Below are 25,742 nucleotides of genomic sequence, written 5' to 3' on the forward strand. Positions count from 1 at the left end.
AATAAGGGTCTAAGGGATTCTGCTGAAATGTTATGCTGAGTGTTTAAATAAGTTTCCCTTTAGAGAAAAAAAATGTGGCTTTTTCTATAGCACTCTGCCACTCTTTCCCTTAACTTGAGAGAGACACCACCAGCCTCTAGCTTTGCAAGTGGCCCACTCTTAGCCAGGATCAGCTCAAACAAACCCTCCTCAAAGTGAAGGCATCAGCACGTGGCCGCCGCCTTCCCCCTAACCTGCCTGCACCTACCCAGAGCCCAGGGAGCAGGATTTTGGTCTGGCACTCACTTCTCAAAGATCTCAGCTATCACTTCTGCAGTGGGGAGTCATTTCGCTTTGAGTGGGAACAGAAATAGACACTGGTCAGCCTTGATCTGGGCTCACTGTAAGCCAGACCTCTGACCGACCGTCTTTAAGATGGGAGAGCCAGCGTATGAGGCTTCTTGAGTTCGAAAAATAGGAGGCTTTCATGATTCCATTCGAGGGATTGTTGTTGTTGTTCTGCATCTTGAATGTAGTTCCCTTTTGCTTCTCATTTCAATAAAACAGGCCCTGACAGCCCTCTCATTGAGATTATTACAGAGTTGTACCATCTCAGGCCAGTGCATTTAGGAAATATGCAGTTGGCACTCACCAGCGAGTGAGATGCATAAAGAAAATATTCTAATGACAGTTGAGAGAGCTTTGATCTCCCTCCAGAGTTGCTCTCATGGCTTTGAAATGTAGTTCTGGCAGAGGGGTAAAGTCTGGGCGCCTTGGCTGGGGGGCCCCCTGAAACTGACATTCCAGGGGACCTGCAACCTTCCCGGGAGGAGCCAGGTAGCAGGGCCGGGCAGGAAGAGCAGAGGCACTGAGACACCTCTCTCTCGAGGGGCAGTCGGGGAGAGGATCTAGGTTAGGAGGGACTTTCCAGCCTAGCCTCACATTTCCCAAACTGTAGTCTTTATGCTGTTGTTTGATTTTTGGCAAAGGCAGAGGTGGGGCGGGGGGGCGGGGAAAGGATTATGGTCAAATATGTCTGGGAACACTTCATACACTCTCTGCCTTACTCCCACTTTGTATATTAAAGGCTCTGAAAATTCTTGCAATTAAAAATATATGTGTATTTAACCTTGTTTAACAGAGCATGTCCTAAACCCATCTGGCTTGGAAACTCTTTTCCTTTAAATCAGCCTATGCTTCTTGTGGATTTAGCCGTCTACAGACCGTGATTTGGAAAACACTGGTAGTACACAAGCTCACCGAATAGTCGGGGACTCTTGAGCTGCAGACCAGGTGGCCAAACATAGTGGGGACGGGCCAGAAATTCAGGCATGGCAGGTTCTACACAGGGGTGTCCAGCTGAGGGGGACGGATGATGCCGCAGCCCTTCCCCTGCTGAACCCTCCAGGCCACGTCCCCATGCAAGGAGCTATGTCCCCTGCCCTCCGAAGGGAGAGTGCGAAAGTGCTGTCACATACAGGCTGGTGAATAGAGGTCTGCGCCCTTTACCTGATACCTTGGGCGAGCCACTTCACTTCCCTGAGCCCTGGCTTCCTCACCCTGTTCTGAAGTTACGCAGTTTACAAGAGAAGTGCTCAGAAGCCACCAACCAGGGGTAGTTCTCTCTCTCGATGGAAAGTTTTAGGAGACAGAGATGACAAAGGCTTGACTTACACTGGACTGGAGCTTATCACAGCCTGATGGAGGAGGCAGGTGGTCACACACAGAGGGACGGCAACACAAAGCCGGGTGGTAAGTGCTGGAATCGAAAGCAGGGAGCTCTGAGGAGAGAGGATCGTCTTCGGCCAGAGGCGGTGTTGATGATGCTGGTGTTGCTAGTAATTATCATTGTTAACAACGATGCATTAGAATAGCCTAGGCTACTGAGTGAGTGCCTTCTGTGTGCCGGGCACTGTGCGAGGATCTTCCTCTGCACTGCCTCTAGTCTTCCTGACACCCCTGAGGGTGGGCATCGTCACCCCATCTTACAGGGGTGGGCAGGCAGGAGTGGATACATGGAGTGCGTGACATGGAAGCTGAACTTAGCAGGGAGGGTCAGATTTTAAAAGGCCGAGATGCAGGAAGAGAGCTTACAGAGCAGAGAAGAGAAAATGTGGACATGCTTTGGGCATGGGCATAATTGGGGAAAACCAGATGTGGTTTCCCAAGATGTGGAAACCATAAGGCCTTGAGTGGGAGGTTTGGGGAGGAAGAAGAGGACTGGGTGGTAGGGATGCGATTCTGAGAGCTGAGACGCGGAGAGCCACCCGGAGGCAGACTGTCAGTTTAGGGTGTTAGCCAGTAGGAGAAAGTAGGAGGCCAGACTCTGGAGGGGACCATGCTGAGCTATCTCACTGAATCCCTCTGGGATCCCTGTGAGCTAACTGAGACTCAGAGAGGTCGAGCAAGGTCCACCTGAGTAGTACTCCTGAGTAAACTAATGAACCCAGAGCTTTGGGTTTGGATTGATTTTTGGAGGGCTAATGTGTTTTTTTTAATTAATTTGGCCCATTTATACTCCAACCTCCCCACAGTGGCAAAATGGAAAGAAAGTAAGAGGCCCTGAGCACATCCTTTTCCTCCTCTCATCATCCATCTCCCTAAATTCTAATGGTCCTTCTCAGCCTGACCTGAGCTTTCTACTCCCTCCTTCAACAGAGGGAATAAAGAAACCTTAAAGAGAGAGGGGGAGGGAGGTAAATATCCACAGGAACTCCTGCCCCCCAAGATTTTCCCCTGATACTTGTGGGAGACACCAAGCTTGGCTCTGGATTGGTGGGAAGACCTCAGCCAGTACAAGGAACTATTTTAGCCACAGAGCTGGTCCCCAGAAAGAGCTGGAGAGGAGAGAGGCCGATGGGGCCAGGGGTCTGAGTGGCTGCCTGGATTCTTGCTCCTTTGGGGAATGAGGGCTTCGCAAAGTGTGAAATAAAAGCCCACGCACAAGCAAGCGAGAGGCTTCAGTATCCCACATCTCTGCCTTGGGCCAGGACGAACACCGCCCCCCTGAAAAGATTGGTTTCTGCAATTACAACGGAATAAACAACCAATTAAAATGTTCCCCCTGCCCCTACCTCACCCCTTCTCCTCCTCTCTTGAAGCTTTCTCAGCTTAGAGCAATAGGGCAAAGAGGTGACTTTCTCTAATAACGTGTGTGTTCTCTGCTCGAGAGAACGCATGATGGAAATGAACAAATCAATTAGAAAATAATAAATAATGTGGAAAGGGCTGATCCAAGAAAACCTCGGCTTCTCTGTGTTTTCATTCTCCTCCCACACGTTGTTTCCTTTCGCTGTGGCCCTGAGTGAGCTTGGAATCGAGGGTGAGGTTGTGGGAAGAGTTGGACACGTCTAGATTTGCACTTGGCCTTGTCAGTATTTATGTGATCTCTGAACCCCTGTTCCTTCATCTGTAAGATGGGGATAAATAACCAGAATAGCTAAACATTTACCGAGGGCTTCTACGTGCCAGGTATTATTCTGAGCCGTTTACACTTCCTTTGTTAACGTCCCAAATCCTCTGAACAACTTTATGAGGTAGATACTGTTAGCATCCTTGTTCTGTGTGTAAAGAAACTGGGGCCCAGGAAGTTAAGTAAATAGCCCAGAGTGACCCAAACATCAGGTGGACAAGCTGGACTCAAATCCAGCACTTTGGCTTGAGAACGGGCCACCTTACCCCCTCTGCTTTGTGGCTTCAGCTGCCGCACAGAGATGGGACAACAGGTTTCACTAGCACAGGGCCTGGCATACCGCAAGTGCTTCCTAAATGCTTGCCTTTTTCCTTCCTCATTCCTACTCTGATTGTTCCAACTCATTAAGAGCCTTCTAGTCCAGGAAGCTAAAGGTGGGATCTCGGGGCAGAGAAGGCACAGCAGCCAGATTTCTGGGTAATATCTCCGCTTCTGTGGCTGTCCTCGGAATCAGTGTCTGGCTGCACCTGGACATGGATGTGATGTCTCTAGGACCTGCCTGTATCTCCAGCTCTCCAAATCATGTTCACCTTGCTTTGAAAAGCCGGAGAAATTATGGTCACATGACTAATCATGGGCTCTCGATAACGTGGGTGTCCAGGAGGGCACTGTCAGTCGGAGACACATCCTGTTCCTGTCTGAGTGGAGGTGTAGGTTGTGACCCATGGAGATGCTCTGTGATGCTCACTGATCTCAGTGTGTCGGTAAGGAAACTGAGGCCTCCTAGGAAGGAAGTGCTGAAGCTGAGGCTGGGACCTAAATATTTAACTTTTCTCTTTCCCATTGTAAATTCGGCTCCATCAGCATTTATGGAGGGCTTGCCCAGTGTCAAGCCCTGTGCTGGGACCTGGGTAGACAGAGATGAGCTACGCACGTTCCCTGGCCCCAGAGAGCCACACACAGTGGTAGCTACAGACAGGTGATGTGATCGTTTGGAGGGTTGCAAGAGTGTTTGCGAAAAGGAGGTGGATAAGTACAGAGACGGTCAAGGCGGTACCCGGGAGATGGGAGTCAGGGAGGTCTTCCTGAAGGAGTGGTACCAGAACAGACTTTGGATTTGTTCATCAGAGAACAAAATGGGGAGCAGAGTCTCTGGCAGAGGGAGCAGCACGAGTAAACGCACTGAGGTTAGTGCATTGTGGGGGTTGCTGATGACACACAGTGGGAAATTTACTGTGAATTCTCATTCTGCCTCGGAGAGAGATGAGGCTAAAGGGGCAGACAGGGTCTTTCTTGTAGGCCATGCTGGGGATCTCAGACTTCACTCTTTCACACACGGGGAGGTTCTTCTATGACTCCAGGAGGGAAAGAGAAGGGCAGCGCCATTCGTGTTTTACCGGCCAGGCTCTGTGCCAGCGCCCCTGGAGAGGCAGCATTACAGGAAAGGGAAGCCCTTCCAACGAGCTGTGTGACCTGAGCAAGGTGTGAAGGTTCTGTAAGCCTCTTTCTCCTCCTCTGGAAAATGGGGATAATAATACCACCTACCTCAGTGTTACTAAGAAGATTAAAGAAGATAACCCACACGAAGTCGGACCACATAGAAGGGCCCAGCAGACATTAAATATCATTACTCATAGGCTTGATCTCACCTACGACAGCAGGCTGCCTGCTTGCTTGTTTATGTATGTTTTTATTCATTGATTCATTTCCAACTTTACTCCGGAAATGAGTATCACCTGTTCATAAGGATCCTTAATCTACATGATGACAGACATAAAATGGGGACTGAAGAAGCATGAGAGGGGAGCCGGATACCTCTCCCTGTTTAGAAAATGACCCACTGAATAACATGCCTGTGACTAGTCTGATGGGAGAGTTGTACACCACAAGGGAAGAGTTCGCATTTATTGAGCACCTGGGATATGCCAGTCTCTTTGCAAAGACCCTTTCTTTCTCTTTCCAAAGTATACTTGTTCAGTGTATTTAAGAGTTTATGATTGTAGCATGGGGAGTTAATTCACTTTTCCAATAGGTCAGTCTGTACCCTAGATACAATGGCAGCTGCCCCAAATACAATATCCCTTCATCTTTATCTTATGGACAAAGAAACGGAGGCTTACAGGCTGCAGAATCATCTATGGGAGTCAGATAACACCTCAGTGAAAAGAGAGTAAGTTTCTAAGCTAGACGGAATTGGCCTTGAAACCCAGTTTTGCAACGTTGGGCAACCTGTTTCATCACTTTGGACCACACGTTGCTTATCTTGCGAACAGAGTAATAATGTCTCCTTGCAAGATTGGAATAGAGATTCAAAACAGGCCTCCTAGTGTAGCTCTGTATTTGCCAAATGTATGGTCTGAGGTCCACAGTGAATGAATGAAATAGAGAAGAAGCCAAGACTAGAATACACGTTACCTCTTTCATAGCCTGTTCCTGATCTATATCCACATTATGTTGCTCTGTCATCAGTCAATACAGCAGGGTCCTCAGGGGCACAGATGTTGACTTGAGATTAATCTAGGTTCTAAACTGAACCCTGCTGTTGTTCTAAGCTGAGCAACCTTCAAGTGTCTCAAAATCACAAGGACTTTTTTTTTTAATGGATTTAATTTTTTTTTTAATCTGTAAAATGGGATCATCTCCCTTACTATTGGGGGAGTCAATGAGGTGATGTTTATAAAGTGTTTTGCAAAGTGCCTGGCACACAGTGACTCAATTAATGTAGGAGTACCTGTTATTTGATGGTGATGACAGCCAAGGTTCTTTTTCTCTTACAGAGCATACTTGGATGTTAATGAGCTGAAGAACATTCTTAGATTGGATGGATCAACACACCTCAATATCTTCTTTGCAAACTCTTCGGAGGAGGAATTGGCGGGAGTAGCAACTTGGCCGTGGGACAAGGAGGCCCTAATGCACTTAGGTGAGAATTAGAAACTTCTTCAGGAAGATATTAGATTAACACAGGAATACATTTAGTAGTGATGGTGGTGGTGATGGTGGTGGTGGTGATGGTTGTGGTGGTGATGGTGAGCAATCTACTTACTCATTACTTTTTAATTTTTCAAAACTCCTTAGCTTTCCTTATCTTTCAACCATCAGGCAGTGCTCTGACAAAAATATTAATATTATTAATCCTGTTCTACTAGTGGGGAAACTAAGATCCAGAGAAGGAATGGGGCTTGCCCAAGGGCATACACAAATCAGCGGCAGAACCACAATTGGAATTTAAGTTTCCAACTCTGTTCACTGATGGCTTTCTCCGTATTGCCCCTGCCTCTCAGCCCATGAGCCTGGCCCAGCCGGTTATGGGTTGGCTTGAGAGACACCAAAGAGGCAAGAGAGAGTTCGTTAGAACTCCTTGTTCCTCCGTGTTCCACCCACCACCACCACCACCACCACCACCAGGAACCCTTCTTAAATTCAAATTATGTGTATCCATAAACAAGACATATGTTTATGTAAACTAATCACCAAAAGTCAGAAATGACAATGATTTCTGAACCAGGCCCTGTAAGCAAACATTGTTGTTCTGTAATTTTAACTTTTCCATGCTTTCTTCCAGTACGTGTCTATACGTAGACATGCATTCTTTAACTTGCACACATTTGAAATCATAGCATAGATGCAATTTTCTGTTCTCTTTTCACTTAATATTATGCTGTCTACATTTTTCCATGTTGCAACAGTTTTCATATAATTACTTCCCATCCAACTTGTTTTTTTTTCTTCCCACTTAACATCACAAGAGAAAGCATCTCTCTGGATTATGTCCATTTCTCTAAAGATGAGATTTTTAATGGCCACATAATATTCCATTGAGTGAGAGCACTGCAGTTTATTTAGCTATGTCGCCTTTATAGAATGTTCCTACTGTTTACACTAATGAATACTGATGACTCAGGGAGTACCTTCCTGACAATGGTAGGGCTTAGCAGAGAGATGTTGCTGGATCTTTCCTCAGGCCTGTCTAGTACCCCAGTAGTACAGCCAGAGTCCAGTAGCAGTTTTAAATCCACAGGATCTTGGAGATGAAGGACATGGCAACTTCAAACAATAAAGCTGTGCTGAGTCAAACTCTAGACTTAGTTCTCTAGACCACTCTCTTTCCCTAGTCCTTTTAAAGAGTGAAACTAATGTGTGTGTGTGTGTGTGTGTGTGTGTGAGCACATGCATCTTTGTGGTTGTGTAAGTAGAGATAGATACAGAAATAAATATCTAGTGATTCTTGGTGGAGGGGAGGATTTTTTCCCCTAGGAGACATTTGGCAATATCTAGAGACATTTTTGGATTTTACAATTGGGGTGAAGCTACTGGCATCTAGTGGGTAGAAGCCAGAGATGCTGCCAGACCTCTGACAATAACCACAATAAAGAGTTATCCAGCCCAAAATATCGATGGTGCTGTTGTTGAGAAACCCTGAGACAGATGTTGGGTGGGTAGACAGACGGGCAGACAGGCAGACCCAGGCAGACAGGGGCTGGGCAGGAGAGAATGTGCAGCTTAGGCAAGCTGAAGCTGATTAGCTCATATGGCGTGCCTTCATGAAGTCCGGGGATCTTGCCGGCCCCAGGCCAGAATACATGGTTGTTCTCAGCTGTGACTTAACCCAGCGGGATGGCCTTAGGCAAGTCTCTTTCCTTCTTCAGGTCTCAGTTTCTTCCCATTTTAAATGAATAGGTTAAAGCAGGTGGCCTCCAAGGACCCTTCTCCGTGCTGAAAATTCTGTCCTCTTGGAAAAATCCACCAAAAGGGTCGTGATCAGAGTCTTAGAAGGGTTGAGCAGCGGGCTTCTAACGCTGGAGAAAAATACTCCTGACAATTCCGCGAATTTCAGGGACTGGCTCAGGACCAGGAATACAGAAGGCTATAAATCCATAGCATGTTATAGTATTTCAGGATGATGTCAGCCTCAAGCTATTTCACCTTTTAAGAGAAGCAGTGAAACAGGGCTCAAGCTCTGTGCTGTTGTTCTGTGAAAAGGGGAGAGCTGGGAGGGAGGGGATGAGGTAAAGCAAACAGAGCCCGCCTGGACGTTAAGTCGACCATGCTGCCATGATCCAGGGAAAAACCTGTGGGGTCCTGCCCCCTCTCCCATTTACCTCCGTGTTAAAGCTTCATAAAGAGACAGAGAATCATTGGCATTATAGTAGCTGTTTGTTTTAGAGCTCACCAGAGACGCAGAGTCACTTTCCCAAGATCACACAGCCAGTGTGAAATACAATGAAGATTGCAACCTATGCCAGGCTAACTCAGGTTGGCCTCCACCTCCCCATCCTGAGACGTGTTGATAATAAACAATTCCTCTGCAGAAGGCCCAAACCCAATTTGTTAGAACCATATATATATATTTTTTTCACCCTCTTTTCCTGCTGTTACACCATGGTCCCTGGAAAAAGCCTTGGGTGGGAAGGGGATTATGTTTCATATTATGATTGACAGAAAATAATTGAGAGAGATTTCCTGTCTCAATTTCTCGTCCTCCCTGCCTCTGCCTGCCCCTGCTCTCACACACACACGCGTACACGCACACCCCCACACACCCTCTCATACATCTTTATCTTTGTGCTGGAAGGCTCTGAGCAGTGCAGAATTAATAGACTCCGTGAGCCCCATGAGTAAGCAAGCTCACCCTCCCTGCAGTTCAGCCTGAGATAAAACTGCCCCTACGCCTGCTCCAGGCTCGTCAGTACAAATCAATAAGACCCTGCCTTCCCGTCATTCGTTTGTAAGATGCTACTCTGCACTTAGAGTCACTGCTTGCAGGTTGCTCAGACTTGAATCTTAACTTTCCCTTAAACACATTTGGATTTTACAGTTGAAATATCTCTCTGCTAGCCTATATGTATTTCTCCAAGGCCTAAAAATGAACGAACAGAGAACCATGCTTATCCATTGATTTTACTGAGATCTGGTCCATCCATCTGCCCCAATTAAGCCACACTCAATCTTTTAAGACACGTGGGGTAGATTATTGCTTCTCAAACTGGAACATACAGGCGAGGCACCTGGGCTCTTGTTTAACTCCTCATTCTGATTCTGTAAGTCTGGGGTGGGGCCTGAGGTTCCGAGCGTCTAATCACCCTCCCAGCGATGCTGGTGCTGCTTGTTCTAGAGACGCACTTGGAGCAGCGAGTGATCAGACAGCAAGTGAGGCGCTTGCTGTGTGTCAGGTGCTGGGCTGGCTGCTTACCCGTGACTGGTTAGACCTCACAAAACTCCTTTAATTGGGTTGGCGTTCAGCACATATTCAACTTACATTTAATAAGATGCCATACTCTGGGCCCTGTGGTCAGCATTAGCAGCAGAACTCAGATTAAACGCCCTGGCTTTGGAACCCGAGGATCTTGGGTTCAGATGCCAGTTTCCCACTTGATCATGGGCCAGTTACTTGAACTCTCTGTCAGTCCGTGCTCCTCTCATTGAGTTGCGAGATGATCAGGTGTGATTATACACATGAAACACTTAAGCAGAGGGCCTGAGGATACATAGCAGATGCTCAAGAAACGTTGGCTGCTGTGACCAGTGTTGCAAAGGCGAGCACGCCATGGCGCTGGCCTGCATGAATACATACTGTCATCGGGTATACAGAGCTGCAGGAACGGATTCAAGGATGGCGGTTGACTTGCTCAACTTCACAGAATTAGTGAAGGCAAAATGAGAGCCAGAACCAAGGTGCCTGGCCACGAGGGATTCGTTTAAACAGACGTGTGTGGAATGTTTGTGAACCAGGCCGTGCCTTCTTTCCTAAGAAGTTGCAGCAGAAATGCCTACCAGCCCAGAAATCACAGACCTCGAATTCGAGTCATGCCACTGCTTCAAGGAGTTTGAAATCACCTTGGGTGTGTTGACGCACTTCTTAGGCACTGGTGTTTTCAGTGGAATCACGAATGGACTGCAGAAAATGACTTCTGAGATGCCTTCCTACTCAATCAGTGATTCATCTCAAGTCATAACAGCTCTCAGCAGTAGGGTTGTCACAAGGTGGAGAAGCCTGTGGTTACTCTGGGCAGCACCCACGTTTACCCTGGATTGGTTTGGGGGTTCCTCCATCAGGAAGCAGGGTGCCCCGTTTGCCTGACGCTGTGGTTCTCCCCTTGCAGGTGGCATCGTTTTGAATCCCTCTTTCTACGGCACTCCTGGGCACACCCACACCATGATCCACGAGATTGGGCACAGCCTGGGCCTCTACCACATCTTCCGAGGCATCTCGGAAATCCAGTCTTGCAGTGACCCCTGCATGGAGACAGAGCCCTCCTTTGAGACTGGAGACCTCTGCAGCGACACCAACCCAGCCCCAAAACACAAGTTCTGTGGCGACCCGGGGCCAGGGAACGACACCTGCGGCTTTAATAGCTTCTTCAACACTCCTTTCAACAACTTCATGAGCTACGCAGGTAAGGCCCCGCTCTCTACAGGGTGCTCGGGGCTGGATGTCAGACGTGGCCTCCAGTCCTGGCTCAGAGCACCCTTGAGCGAGCTGCTTGCCTTTTCTAAGATTTCTTCATCCCAGCAATTCCTCATTCCAAATAATCTGGGTAATATTCCTTCCGTGAGAACCTCAGGGGTATAAGGAAGACGTGGCCTCTCGGAGCTCCTCAGAAAGGCACTTTAGGAAGCTGACCAGGACTGAAAGGCAGGAAACCTGGGGAGAAGTCCTTGCTCTGCTGCAAGGTCACCTAATGCCTTTGGGTCCGTCACATCCCCTCTCTGGGTCCCACTTTTCTTAAGAAAATGGAATCTTTGGAATTGATCTCCCAAGTTTCCTTCTCATTTTGCAGCTATATTTTTCTAAGCTGGTGGTGATTGAAACTTTTTTTTTTTTGAAACGCAAAACTCTCACATGCTCCTTTACTGTTTTACTACAGAAAAAAACAATAGCATGCTTTTGGTTTTGCAAATATGTAATTGTTACATGAGATATGTTTTTTTTTTCCCTAACTGCATATATCCTTTCAAAACTCTTTTTTATACCAATAGTAACAGTGTTAAGGACTCATTCTTTGGGTTCTAGGATGCTCTATGCTTCCTTTGAGCATATATCAAGGCCACTCTAGCCCTTATCACATCTTTGGCAAATTAGAACAAGATATCCCTTCCATAGGGCAGTCACAGCCCTCACTACTGGCCCTTTAAAGCCAGTAAGGCTTGAATAACGCACTATCTACAAAATTGCACGTGGTTGCCCACCATCAAATTCTATCACAATATTCAATTCAGGTGTCTCTTCCCCCCACGAAGACAAGCGAGTTCTGTGAAGGCAGGGATTGCCTCTAATACATCACTGTATCCTCAGCACCTGGCACAGGGCGTGATGCTTAATAAATGCTCATTAGGAAGAAAAGGAGGGAGGAAAGGAGGGGGCAGAGCAGGGAGGGAAGAAAATGAATCAGTTCTCCAGTAACAGGTATATAAAATTGATTCTTATCAATAACAGTATTTCTACTTGTGTAAAGTTTGTTGTTCATAAAGAACTTTAATATACAACATGTTATTTAATTCTCACAGCAAACCTATGGGGTAGGAACTATGCGCATTTCACAGAGGACAAAACAAGTCATTGGCCCCAGGTTATAAGCATCAGACTCAAGTATTTTTTTTCCTTTTACTCTTGTGCTGCTCATCAAATGAGACCCAGCTGACGGTTGATGGGGATATTGAGCCATTTGGGTGGATTTCACACTCTCCCCCACAGAGATGCTGCGGGGGGCTGCCCTGGGGGGCTGTGTGAGTGGGACTCCAGGCTTCCATCTCTGCTTTAACCAGGGGAGCTCCCCCAACCGTTTTCCATTTCTGGTGGGGTTTTGCCTCAGTTGCATTGGGAGAGAGGCTTTCCCTCCTGAAACCCAGTAAACTGGATGATCACCAAAGGATCTTCCTGATTTCCCATATGGGCTGATGACCTCTGGCGCCTCTCCCATTTAAGGTTCATACAACTTACACCTGAGGTCTCTTGAAAGGTAAGGTCCATACCCACCCTTGGCACTGTAAATAGCGCTTAGATTTAGGTCCCTAAAAAAGACCTGAGTGCTGGGTATTTCCTCAAAAGCAGATTCCCACTGGGCTCCCACCCCCAGCCAAGCCTACATCCCACATCCGGTGCCCTGTCCCCTCACAGAGCCCCGCTTACATTCCATTTCTATAGCACCTTTCCTTGGCCAGCTCGACGCACATGGAAAATAAACAATAACATGAGTTTGGAAGTTTGCCGGCCTCTTAGGGGCCAGGAGCTGCCACTAGCTACCAGACCCCCATAAACTAAATCTTTTTTGTTGTTGTTGTTCCCCTTTGTACAGAGCTAAAGGGTGATTGATTTACCATTGTTTTTTTAAAGGAACCCCTCAGCTCAGTGACCCATTAACAGCAGAACTAATTCACTGAGCTACGATAACAAACTTACACCCACAAAAGCATATTCAAGGCGACCACGAGCTTTGAAATGTTTGTTTTCCTTAGGATCTCTGATAGATGAGGTGACAAAAGCAGCTGGATGAAATTCAAAATGCAGAGCAGGATCAGGTTCTCAGGGCTGGGAGAGAGATGCACAGGGGTCTGCAATCAAGGCAAGGGGGCGGGGCCTTGCCGGGTCAGCTGCTTCGAGCGCCTTCCGTCCTGGGCGCTCCGACTTCCTGCAAAGGTGGACGTGTTCTGCGTCTCTGCCGCCCAGTAGGGTAGCCATTAGCCACTTGTGGCCACTGAGCCCTTGAAACGCGGCGAGTGAGACCGAGGAACCGAACTGTGAGTCTTACGCAGCTTTTAATGAATTGAACGTGGCTGGAGGCAGGACTGCAGTAATTGTTGAATGCCTAGGACGTGCCGGACTCTGGGGGAAACACCTCCTAGACTTGTCTCACTGAATCCTCAGAGTAACCCGAGGAGGTAAGTGCTGTTACTGCCGCGCCCATTTTATAGATGGAGGAAGTGTGGCTTAGAGAGCTTCAGTAACTCTTCCAGGGCCACACAGCAAAAAAACAAGGCAGGCCTTCTACTGCGGCGCCTGTGTGTTAAGCAATAATTGTTTGGCTCTATTCCTGACGCTGGGGAAGTTTGGGACAGTCCCAGGCACTCAGATAAGCAGACACCAGGCAGGTGATGGGGGGGCCTCCTGGAGCACCGGGCACGTGTGGTCACATTGGGCTGTTGGATGCTCCCCGGGCAGGCGGAGAGGCGGCAGCTCAGATTCTACTTCCTGAAGAGACTCGGCCACGGGGAGCCCACCAGGAGGACGCTCCGGTCCCGGCCTCCTGAAGAGTGTGTAAACCAGGCCTGCCCCAGCCTACGGGGGCAAGTGTCTTGCCGCCATCACTCTGTGCGTCCCTTCTAATAGGCACGTAGGCTTGACCCAGCAGCCCGCCTTGAAGGAATACATCCTAAGGGAAAGACGTCTCAGTGGCTGAGTTTAAAGATTTACTCCTAAGAATGTTTTTAGCAATTCTCCAAATACTAATCGGGCATTTACTGCCTGCCAGGCAGAGTGGGGGAAAATGCTTGTATGTGAAAAATCAGGAACTTCCTGCAAGTCTGAAGAGAGTGGATTGCTGAAGTGAATCTCAAGGCACCCATGTGACAGGACATTATGTGGTCACTGAGGATGACATAGTAGACGGTGGAGGGGCACAAACGGAGAGCAACAGAGTAGCATGGTGGCTCAGTGCATGAAGTTTGGAGTGTGGGGACCAGCTTGAATCCTCTGCGTGCTTTGACCTTGGGCAAGTCACTTTTCTCTGTTACTTCATCGATACTCGAAGGATAATCACATGTACCTTGCATGATGGTAGGTGAGATCATACAGGGGAGGGAATTAGCACTGCCCTTGGTACCTCATGAGTGCTCAATAAATGATAATTAGTAGGATTATTTGTTAACTATTTAATGTGAAAACAGCCCAGAGGCTAATGTATAGTATGGGACCTGGCACATAATGTCCTGTATCATCACAAGTGTATATATGATATTTTTGTGATGATAGGAATTACAGAAATTCACCATAGATATTCACATCCATCCACACATACTTACATACTACATGTTAATTGTATTCTCTCTCAGTAATGTTGAGGGTAATGTTTATTTCTTTGTAACATTCTTGGCACACTCCAAATGTTCTGCAGTGAATATAACCATTTATTACTGTCACTATTATTATCATGATCATTATTTTTAAAACAACAGAAAGACAGGGACTTTTACCAAGGGCAGCTCAGTTATTCATGCACTGGAGATGGGTTAGCTTGTGAAATGCTTTCATCCGCTGTGGGAGGCAGGTAACATTGTGATTCCGTACTTCACAGTGGGTGGAAGTGAGGCTTCCGGGGTCAGCTTTGTGTCCGAGGTTCCATGGGGGGTGGAGGTCCTGAGTTCAGGCCCTGAGCCGCCTCCATGCTCTGTGGCCTTCCAGCCACAGGTGGAAATGTGTTCTTGAGAACAGAGTGTAGTTAGCCAACTCAGGGCACTGTATCCACCCTGTGGGGACTGGTGCAGGCTCCTGGAATACTGAAATCCCCAGTGTCCTTTCTGCTTGGAGACAGAAGAGTAAGATGGGTCAGCTGGTCCTAGAGCCCAGGATCAGGTGGCCACGGATGTCAGGAGGGGAAGCGTGTGGCGGCAGGAAGCCCAGAGGGGCTGCCCGGAGGCATTAGCTAATCGAGGCAAAGTGTGATAAACAGAAGCCCTCCGGTGCCTCACCCAAGATCCCGCCAGCGGCTCAGTCTCTGGGTGTGCTTCCCTGGGAGGGGCGTTTTCCGACTTAAGCTTTTAAAGTTCAGACACAGTTTTGTTCTCCTACCAGGTTCCGTCTCCTATCCATTTTTTAAACGTTTTTATTGACAGACATGGGAATGGCTAATTTTTAAGTTAGAAAAGGAAACTGCTATTTCTTTGGGAGAAGAAAAGCAAACAAATCAGAATATAGAGAGGGAAAAAAAATGCCATTTTTCTTCTCCATTTATCTTGATAAGTGCTTTATGAGCTCCAGTTCATTGACTCCTCACCACTACTCTTGTGTGGTGGGGTGCATTTAAATGTGCCCAGTTTATACATGAGGGATGTGAGCTTTAAAGCTGCTTCCTTTTCGAAATGACTGATTAGAATTCTATTCTATGCGTTTGCCTTAAAGTACACAGTTATCCCCCAATTAATAGACGGATGCGTTATTTCTAATACTTTCACTATATTGATGCTTCGAAAGACATCCTTGTACATATATTTTTCCTCATGCTTGTTCATGAATATCTATCGATTGAATTCCTAAATGTGATGTTGCTAGATCAAGGAGAATGAATATTTTACATTCTTTTTTTTACCTGCTTCCAGTTTTCCAACACTCCAGACACGTTAGTGCGCACACACAGACGCACACATGCACTTACTCTGAGTCACGAGGCAGTGAGCATTTACTGAGCATTTAGCAGCGCTCTTGGTGTTGCACTTTGTGTAACCCTCAGCGGCGTTCTGACATCAGCAATCTGGTTATCATCATCATCATCTCCACTTCACGGCCGGGGAAGCTGAGGCACCATGGGCATAAAATCACTTGCCCGGTTGACTCCAAATTCCTCATGCATGAGTCTATGTATATAGCCCCTAACTTCCTTAGCTTAGCCGTCATGCCCTCTGCCTTCCTCTAACCTATTCAGTGACTTTTCCAAAGTTTTCGGGATGAAGTACAAAGTTCAGGGTCACAAAGGAGAACGTCCCCGACCATCCAGTTCTTCTTAAGCATTTGAGTACCTTCGGACGCTATTCCTCAGGCAGTGGGGTCGCGTAGGATGTTTGGTATGCAGGGAGTTACACATGGGCTTCAGAGACATTTGGTCGCTCTGGTCACAGTGTTTGCTACGGGACAGCGGGCTCTTCTGCTTCCTCCAAACGTATGGAAGACCTCCCCAGGGTGCTGGAAAGAGACTGTCAGAAATTGTGAAGGGGACCAGGGGCAGCTTCTGTGCACAGCCTCCTCGCACCCCTGTCCATTCCCCAATCTGGATTCTCAAGGTCATGTCCAACTGCCCAGCACCTGCCCAAACTTATTTTCTGTTTGTTTGATGAAGGGGAGTGAGTTTATGCTGCAGGATTCCCAGTGGCGGGTTTATTTTAAGATCTGGCGAGCCCTGTGCTCCTCCGTCTGGGGTCCAGCTGCGGAAACCCTGACCAGGCAGACACCTCTGGGAAGTGGTGTTTTTGGAAACCAAGCCAAAACAGTGCCTCGCTCTGCCCCTGGGGCAGCTGAATGACGCTGCTGGAGGGAGGGACGGGAGGCAAACATCTTCTTTGAGGGGCGAGTCTTGGGTCATGGCCTTCATTCCGCATCCTCGAAGGGAGAGAGTAGATTGAAGGTCGTTAGATCGAAAGACATTAAGAGATTGTATTCCAGCCCGCCTTCCCCCACAGGCTCAGACTCAACTCCCATTTATCAAGCACCTGCAGGATACTTTGCCCACAATTTTTTCTCCTGTGCACTCAGAAAGAAGTTCTCATATTGATTCAAAACGTGGCCTTGGAGTCAAGACTGCCTGGGTTCGAATCTCAGATCTGCCCCCCAGCTCTGTCATCTCTAAAAAGTAGCTTGACCTCTCTCAGCTTCAGTGTCCTCCTCTGTAAAATGGAGAAATAGTATTTTCTCCAGAATAGTAGGAGAGTTCTGTGTGTCCGCAGCACAGTACACCATGCCTGGCTGGTACTGGGCACACAGTAAATGTCCCAGTGACAGCACCACACGCAGAAGGTGTCACTGTCCTGTATCCCCGCCATGGACACTGAGCCTGGACCACGTCTGACCCTGCATGATGCTCTGGCCTGTGCTCACTACGTAGGACACCACGCCTCTGCGGGCCTGAACCCCCTCTCCCGCAGCCCCTCCACTTTCTTTCCCAGTCTTAGCCATGCAGCCTAGTGGACCTCAAGTACCTCCTCCTTCAGAAGCCTCGTGGGTTTACCGGACTCCCCCAGTGTGCTGTCTCCTCTCCATCAGTGGTCAGCGTCGCAGACTCGAGCAGCCTTGTAACCACCTTGACCCATACAATAAACTGGCCTTAACCCTATAACTTGACTGGTAGCTCCTCAGCACAAGAATATTTTGTGTTTCCATGACCCTTGGCTCAGAGCAGAGAATATGTAATTGATGCTCAGAAGGTTTGTTGGAAGGAAAATATCTCTGCATCAGTAAATAGCAGAATTAGCGGTTGAACAAACCTGAGGGCATGAGCGAAGGAACAAGTGAGCTTGTAAAGGAGTGAGCAAATGAGTGAGTGAGTGAACAAAATGAGTGAAGGAATGAGAGGTACTAAATGAGAGGGGAGGGAGGGAAGGGGTAAGGGTGACTTGCTGACCGGTGGCTTGGGGACCCATGAAAGCACCTTGTCTTGCCCTTGTCCTTAGCCATGACCTCTGGGCCGCTCCCTCTCCAGGCTCAGACATGCCTTTTCAGTTCCATCCACCCTCCCCTTCTCCTGTTCCCTCTCACCTGTCTCCAGAAGTGATGACTGCACTAATTTGTTCACAGACCATTAACTCTTGAGCACTGGAAGAGGCCAGCTCTGAGTTGGCAAGAGCCAGGGTGCTGGCTCTCCGGCCACCAGGAGACGTCATCATTCTCTCGCCTGCCCGCCCGTGCAGTGAGATTCTTATCTTTCCCTCTGCCCACTTGTAGATGACGACTGCACGGACTCCTTCACGCCCAATCAAGTCGCCAGAATGCACTGTTACCTGGACCTGGTGTACCAGAGCTGGCAGCCCTCCAGGAAGCCGGCGCCTGTCGCCCTCGCCCCCCAGATCATGGGCCACACGACCGACTCCGTGACGCTGGAGTGGTTCCCACCCATCGATGGCCACTTCTTTGAAAGGTGAGTATGGCCTATGAAGTGTCGATCCTTCTCTCTCTCTCTCTCTCTCCTGCCAGAAGAGGCAGACTTGGAAGGGAAGCAGCCTCGGAAGAGGGATTTCAGTGTGTTTTTGGTTCTTGATCTTATTTAATGAGTGCCTGCAACATTTAGTATGGCGACTGGTCCACATGGGCGTGTTGTAGAGTTGAGGGGTCAGGGAATGAGTGATTACTAATAGAAATCAGCAAGTAATGGTGCATATTTTAAGTGAGTGAATGTTTGGCTTCATTATTAAAAACATTGAAACCTCTCTTGCCATAACCTCCCCTGGGATGGAGGTACTGGCCTCACCTCCATGAACGCGAGAGTTGAAATTGCCTCTGGTTAATGGGCAAACACCTTCATATGGGCAAACACCTTCATATGCATGTTATATATGAAGGATGCCTTACACATGAGCTTGTACATATGTGTGCATTATATGCATGTACATATATATTTGTATAATTAGAATCTTTGCCTGTGCCTAGTGTTGCTTTATAGAACTGAAGGTAGAATGTTTAGAAGATCAGGGGATGATAAACTGAGGCTCAAGACACCTCATTTCAGCTCCCGGGTCTATCACTTACTAGCAGTGAATCACTTTCCCTCCCAGTCTTATTTTCCGCTGCTGAAAAGTGGGTCTAATGATGCCTCAGTGGCTGGAAGGTGCAGACCCGAATCAAGCGGTTTCCTGCGGTGCCTTTCAGCATTGGGAGCCCCTAAGGAGCTGAGGCTTTAGGGAGTTGTAAAGGGTTATGAGAACATGCTAAGATGTTGACATCTATTTTGGATGGAACTTGGCTATGATTTCGGGCGGATTAGTATATTGCCCCCTTCCCCCAGCCCTTCTTGGGGATGTCTTATCTGGTAACGATGGTACAACATTAATGATGGTGGAAATAATAACCAGCACATAATGAATATTATTCTATGGTTGTGGTTGCCCGTGTTTATCAAGTGCTTACCCTGCACCCAATTCTGCACTAAATGCTTTGCAGACAGAGTCTCATTTCATCTTTCTGGTAATTTTATAAAAGGACCAGCTTCTTCATTTGCCAGGTGAGGCAGGGATTGGAGCTCAAAGAGGCGAAGAGATTTGACCAAGAGCCCATGGAAGGTGGTAGGGCTGGGCTTCAACTCACACCTTGCAGTGTCTTATCCCAGGCTCTCCTGTCTTTCATTAAGTCCTTCCAAAACTCGAATTATGGAAGAGGTGTTACCCCTCCTCTCAACAAGGCCACGGAAAGTGGTGGGGAGCTCTCATTTACAAGCAGAAGTGTGCGTACGTGTGCAAAAACTATATTAGATCATGGCACCACACTAAATTTGGGCTCCAGTTTTCCACACTGCTATCAGTGCCTGAATCTAGGACCTTCCTTTGACAGCTGGGTGAATGTCAAAAGAAATGCACTCCGTAGGCCCTCTGTAGACACCCGCCTTCCTCTGCCCCAGCCGTCCTCACTGGGGCTCGGAGCTGGGTTTGGGAAACCTCATGTGACACTTCAGAGCAGCCTTTCCAGCAGCCCATAGATTTATTTATTTTTTCTGTGGCAATGAGGAGTATCAGACTTTTGGTCAAGCCTTGGCCTTGATTCCACTTAAAAATGGAAGTTTTGTAAATGAAGGTTCCTGTGTATGTATTCAATTTGCATTTCATAAAGCAGTTATTGTCCATTAAATAAATACCATCTGATTGTTGGAAACCCATTGGAGGGTTAATTGTTGTGTAATGAGATATGTCTCTATTATACAGAGCCCTCAGCTTCGATCAATATGTTTTTAATAACCTATAGTCAGGAGGTGCTTGAGGCTCATACAATAGCTATTCTGTTCATTCTAAGATTTCATAACAGAGTTATCATATGTTAAATTAAAACTGACATTTTAGAAACGTGTAATTAGGGTTAACAGCTAGGTAGACCATAGTCTATGGCTAAAGGAAGTAGGTCACCAAGTTCAATAAATTGTTGTAATGAAATGAACTATCGCTCTCCCAGGCACAGAGTTCACACTGGAAATTGGCTTAGTATGAAATGCACAAGCTTTGATGTTGGGTTGTCTGTGTTCCCTTCTCAGTTTCACCACTCCCAGCCTATGGGACCCTGGGCAAGTCATCTCACCTCTCTGATCCTCTCTGACCCTCTGAGTCTTCTTCCATAAAAGGTGCTAACTGTGCCCGCTTCACTTGGCTTTTCTGGGGAATTCAACAAGATGATTTCTGTGATGTGCCTAGCGCACATACTCTATGTTCAGGAAATAGTAGCTCCCATCTTGTACAAAGTTGTCCAGAGCTGTTGAGCTACTTGAAAATTCTCTTTCCCTGCAAAGTCTCCGGTGTTTTCCACTACATCCATCAATGCCAACCTCTCGCCCCTGGCCATCCTCATGTCCTCCTGCTGTTCCTCACATCTGTGGTCTAAGAGAATACAAGGGTTTTCCTTAAAAAAACATACTCAGATACTCCCACAACCTGTGTCCGAACACATGGGCAACTGAATAAATAATTCAAGGCCACCCTGGGCTTTTTTAACTCCTTTATTTTTATCTGTCTTGCAAACATATGTTGACTAGATGGTTTCAGTTTTCTGAACAATGGACTGTGGTGTATTGGAAAGAACACTGGACTGGGAACCAAGAGACCTGGGTCTGAGATCCTTGCAGCCTCATCCATTTCCTCTTCCTCTTCAGCCTCAGTTTTCTGATCTGTAAGCTAAAGGGAACCTAGCCTTTCTCAACTAGGTTCCTTTTCCAAATCTTAGAACACAGAAAATGACTTGAGTAACTATTTGCTCAATTCTCTTAAGGATGGTATATAATTGGTACCATTCTAGGTGCATAGGAGAGAGGCTAGTTCACTATATACAGTAGATGCCTTAGAGAAGAGCTGTCCAATAGGACTGTCTGCAATCATGGAAATGGTCTGTACTTGCACTGTCCAATATGGTAGCCATTAGCCAACCAACTGTGGCTATGGAACAGTTGAAATGTGACGAGTATAACTGAGGAACTGAAATGAATTCTACATTTACTGAATTTTAATTAAATTTAAATAGCCACATGTGATGGGGGCTGCTGTATTGGACAGGCTAGACTTGGAGCTCTAAGCTTTGATTCTCATGGAACCTGGGTAAGAAAGACAATCTCTTCCAGTGTTAGCATCTTGTACTTCCATAATTTCAGCCTGTATATGTGTGTGTGTCTGTGTGTCTGTGCTATGTTATGGAAAGCAGAACTCCTGGATTTTAAAAACTCAGAGGATTTATGGTTTCTTTGTACAACAGTAAGGTAGAAGAATGGAAACCTGCCAGTAGGTCAAGGGTGATGTTCCTGAAAGTTGTAAAAACAAGTTTTGAAAATGCAGCATGAGGTCACCACTTCTTGTTAGAAGCACAAGGCAAAATCCTCCAGAGTGCCAGTTCTGAGAGTGTAAAGACCATCTTGATTCTATCTTCAGGATCTACCGCAGAGGTTTGAAGCACAGTATTATGCAGTCTCTCAATGCGTAGGATACAGCCTGATTTTGGTAAAGCCCGTGTTGACTCGGTGCCTCTCTGAGCCATGACCTTGACACAATTACTTTGTACTCGTTATACTCAGTCTCCTTACCTATAAAATGGGAACATCACCGACCATACTCAGAACCACACCATTGCTTTTTAGTTACTGACTTTGCTTTTGCTTTTGGCCTTCTTTTCCCAGTTTCCTCTTCATTCATCATTCAGACTGGTCTTTCTAAAATGTGAATTAGATCATGCGACTCCCTACTTTTACATAGAAGCTACGTGTAGTCTACAGAACCTCCCATGATCTGACCCTTGCCTACTTGTCCAACTGCCTCTCTTACTGCTCTTCCCTTCATTTGTGACTCTTGCCACACAGGTTTCTTTTAGGGCCCCTATGGACCAAGCCCTTTTTTCCTCCTTAGGTCTTTTACATACCTCGAGACTGAGCCCAGACTGCTTTACACCCACTCTGTGTCATTCTGCCCCTCTCTCCATACCTTCATGAAGGTCTCCCGTGATTACCGCAGTCTTGAAAAGCCCATTACTCTCTCCTACATTATCTGTCCACTTTCCTTCCAGAACTTACTGGATCTGTAGTTGATACCTATTTGCTTACTTGTTTATGGGTTGCTGCCCCCACGATCTGCATGCTACATGAGGACAGGTACCACGCTGAAACTGCTCGCCCTTGGATGGCCAATGTCTGGTATTTACCATGTGCTAGTAACCAGAGGCCGTCCAATGACTGCCCGCCGAATGAACAGATGCAATAATGAATGAACACGTGACTCAGTGATTGAACATGAGGGAATGCACTTTGTGGGGCGCTGTGTAAACAAGGCACATCTACTGTCGGGTGGATGATGGTTTGTCCACTCTTTAAAGTATTTACTGGGAACCTAGGATGTGTCAAGAACTCAAGGTGCAGGTGACTATGTTGACTGTATGTGTATCATCCAAAACAAAGCATCTAAAGAAATGGAAAGGCCCAGTTGCCATTGAGGTCACTGCAACCCCTGATTCCATCCCAGGATGTCTTTAATCTCATCGTCGTCATAAAGCGCATTATGTGACTCTAGGTTGCAGCGCATGAGTTGTGGTCATTGTAACGGAACTGCCCTGCAGTGCGGTGCTGAGCAATCTCTCTCCTCCTCCTCATTCCCCGCCTACAGGCATATTTGTATAATTGTTATTACTGCTAGTCCAGGAGTGCTTCATACATGCTGAGCATACATAGAAAATTCAGAAAAGCAGAAGGAACAAAAATAGGGAGGGAGGAGTCTTCCTGCATTCCACTGCCCCAAAATTGGTGCGGGTAATGTTGTGTCACGTTAAGATTATTCGAACAACACTGAGATGCTCCTAGAGACACAGTTTTGAATATGACTTTTTCAGTTAACATTTTAGCTAACACATTTTCCATGAAATTTAATAATTCTTGTGAATATTTTTGTAATACCCGCTTACTATTCCACTGAGCTGATTAATCTTAGGCCATTTAATCATTCTCCTGTCACTGAATATTAGTGTGCTTGCGAAATTTCTACCTATGTGTCTGGTTTCATATTTGCAGTGATAAAGCTGGGGATGCAGAATCTGCAGTTTGAGAGTCTAGACTAGGTTAATCATGAGTCTTAGCAACATGTCAGAGTGGCTGGTATTTATCCATCCACCCATTAAACTATGTACGCTGGCCACTGTATAAGCCGAGAAGCAGGGGCGTGAACTGTTCAGATTTGGTTTGGGGCTGAGCTCCCTGGCAGCCGGGTGGAGGGTGAGTGGGGAGCACCAGCAGACTGTGATGGTCACACGCACATTCTGCCTCCCCACGTGAACCCAGGGGCTGCAGAGCTTGCATGCGAAGAAACAGTCCTAAGGCTTGAGATAGGATTCCTCCATCGTGTCTTCCAGGTAGCCAAAGAGTAGCGATTCCTCTAGGAAAGAGGTATTGGCAGGAGCACTGCATTTTGAGAAATAATGGGTTGGGTTGGGACATTTCTAGAAATTTTCCCTTCCCAGTCTTGCTACAAGAGTTGCTCAGATTTGCAGCATTTCAGGCTCACTCTGGTACACAAGGAGAGGGCTTATCTTTCTCCCTTCCCGGCAACTGCCTCCTGAACAGAGGCCAAGTCTGGAGGACAAGTAGGATCCCAGAGGCCGTGTGGCTAAAGGCAGATTGAATCCAGATACATAGGACACTACATGGGAGGGGGAGCCACCGTAGTGTTCCACTTCTGGGGCTGGTCCACTTGAGGGGTTAGCTTGCCCCTTGGAAAACTGCTAAAGTGAATTAGATGGCATGGTAAGGAGACTGCTTTCAGCTGTTCAGTCAAAGAGTGACTCATCCATCTTCAGAATGTCTGGGCTGGAAGGTTCTTTTGGCATCGTCTAGTTCAGCCCAGTCATCTTCAGCTGAGGGAACTGAACCATGCCCCCTTCCTCTTTAATACCTAGGGTGCAGGATGGTTCCTGCACGTGGTAGGTACCTGACAGATACTGTTAAAAGAATACAATTTGAGATTGGATGGGACAAAAGACTTTCTCATAACCACGTATCAAATTTTCAGTGGAACTTTCAATGACTGATAAAATGAAGATTCATGCATGTAGTAAGTCTTCGACCTGTTGATGCTGGGCTGGTTAAAATGAAAGAAGTGTATCCACCACCAGAACAGAAGCCACTGAGGCCCGAACAAGGTCTTTGCTGGGCAGTAGGGAGGAATTTCACTTATGGTCATATTCTGGAGGCTCTGGCAAAGTCAGGGAGGGGAGGATGGGGTAACACAGGTGTGTTGTAACCTCTGCCTTTGGCTTAGTGGAGTCAGGAGCTCAGTCAACTGTTCCTAAGTCGGTGCATCTTCCTTCTTTCCTTGGCCTCCTAGAGAATTGGGATCAGCATGTGACCTTTGCCTGGAGGGGAGAATCCTGGTGCAGTTTGCCTTCAATGCCTCCTCCCCGATGCCCTGTGGCCCATCGGGACACTGGAGTCCTCGCGAAGCAGAAGGTAAGCCGGCCTGGAAGCTCTTTTGCAGGTTGAGTGTGCAAAGAACTCTTCTGATGTAGATGTACTTTTATAATTTTAATGGTCTTTTCCACATACTATCTTATTTGATCTTAAGATCACCCTGCAAGGTCAGTAGTCCCTTTTTTTTTTTTTTGTCTTCTACCCCCCCCCAGCTTCATGGCGATATAATTGACATATAACACTGTGTAAGTTGAAGGTGTACAACTTCAACTTGATGATTTGATACATGTATGTATTGCAAAGTGGTTAGCACAGTAAGGTTAGTTAACATATCCATCACGTCACAATTTTTTTTTTGATGAAACCATTTAAGATCTCTTTTCTAAGCAATTCTCAAGTGTATAGCACAGCATTGTTAACTATAATCACCATGCAGTATGTTAAAACTCCAGAATTTATTCACTGTATTACTAGAAGTTTGTACCCTTTCCCCTTCGTCAGGGCCAGTATTCATGCATTCATTCAACACAAGTGTTTTGAGCACCTGCACTGTTCTGGGTGTGCTATCCCACTTTGCATATGAAGAAACAAAATCCCTGAGACACTAAGTAAGTGCCCAAGGCCACACACCTGATACAACACAGTATATGTGTGTTTTATGTACCCCGAGCCCCTGACAGCCTGTGGGTACAAACGAGGTCACATTAGAATCAGCACACATATTTGGTGGCCTCAAGGCATCACTAGCCTTTGATTCTTCTTCCATTAACTCTGGGAATACCCAGGGCATTCCCACACGTGTCACAACTATTCCGCTCAGTTTTCTGCCATGTAACCTCCTTTTGGAGATACATTTATCAGCAAAACACTTGAAGGAAGTGTCTCATGATTGCCAGTGTTGTGGGCTCCACCCATGACCAGACCTTCCCTATTCAGGAAGGGTCTCCCAGGCCTCCTTAGGGGGCCAGTAACCTCTGTGCTCCCTAATAGTACCATTCACTGCCACATCCACCAGGTTTTCTATA

The 25,742-nt window shown here is 47.0% G+C and overlaps 1 protein-coding gene across 8 annotated transcripts in view; it reads left to right on the forward strand.

The window, feature by feature from the left end:
* Window positions 1-25,742, forward strand: part of PAPPA (pappalysin 1) — a 481,990-nt gene that overhangs the window by 299,028 nt on the left and 157,220 nt on the right. For all 8 annotated transcript variants that reach the window (XM_072960003.1, XM_072960000.1, XM_072960005.1 and 5 more), the window contains 4 exons: window positions 6,169-6,314; window positions 10,495-10,788; window positions 18,036-18,228; window positions 24,635-24,756. In XM_072960003.1, the coding sequence (XP_072816104.1) occupies window positions 6,169-6,314; window positions 10,495-10,788; window positions 18,036-18,228; window positions 24,635-24,756 (755 nt within the window). The remainder of the gene's footprint in view (window positions 1-6,168; window positions 6,315-10,494; window positions 10,789-18,035; window positions 18,229-24,634; window positions 24,757-25,742) is intronic.

Source organism: Vicugna pacos, chromosome 4, assembly GCF_048564905.1.
Source record: "Vicugna pacos chromosome 4, VicPac4, whole genome shotgun sequence".
In the NCBI taxonomy this organism is placed as follows: Eukaryota; Metazoa; Chordata; class Mammalia; order Artiodactyla; family Camelidae; genus Vicugna; species Vicugna pacos.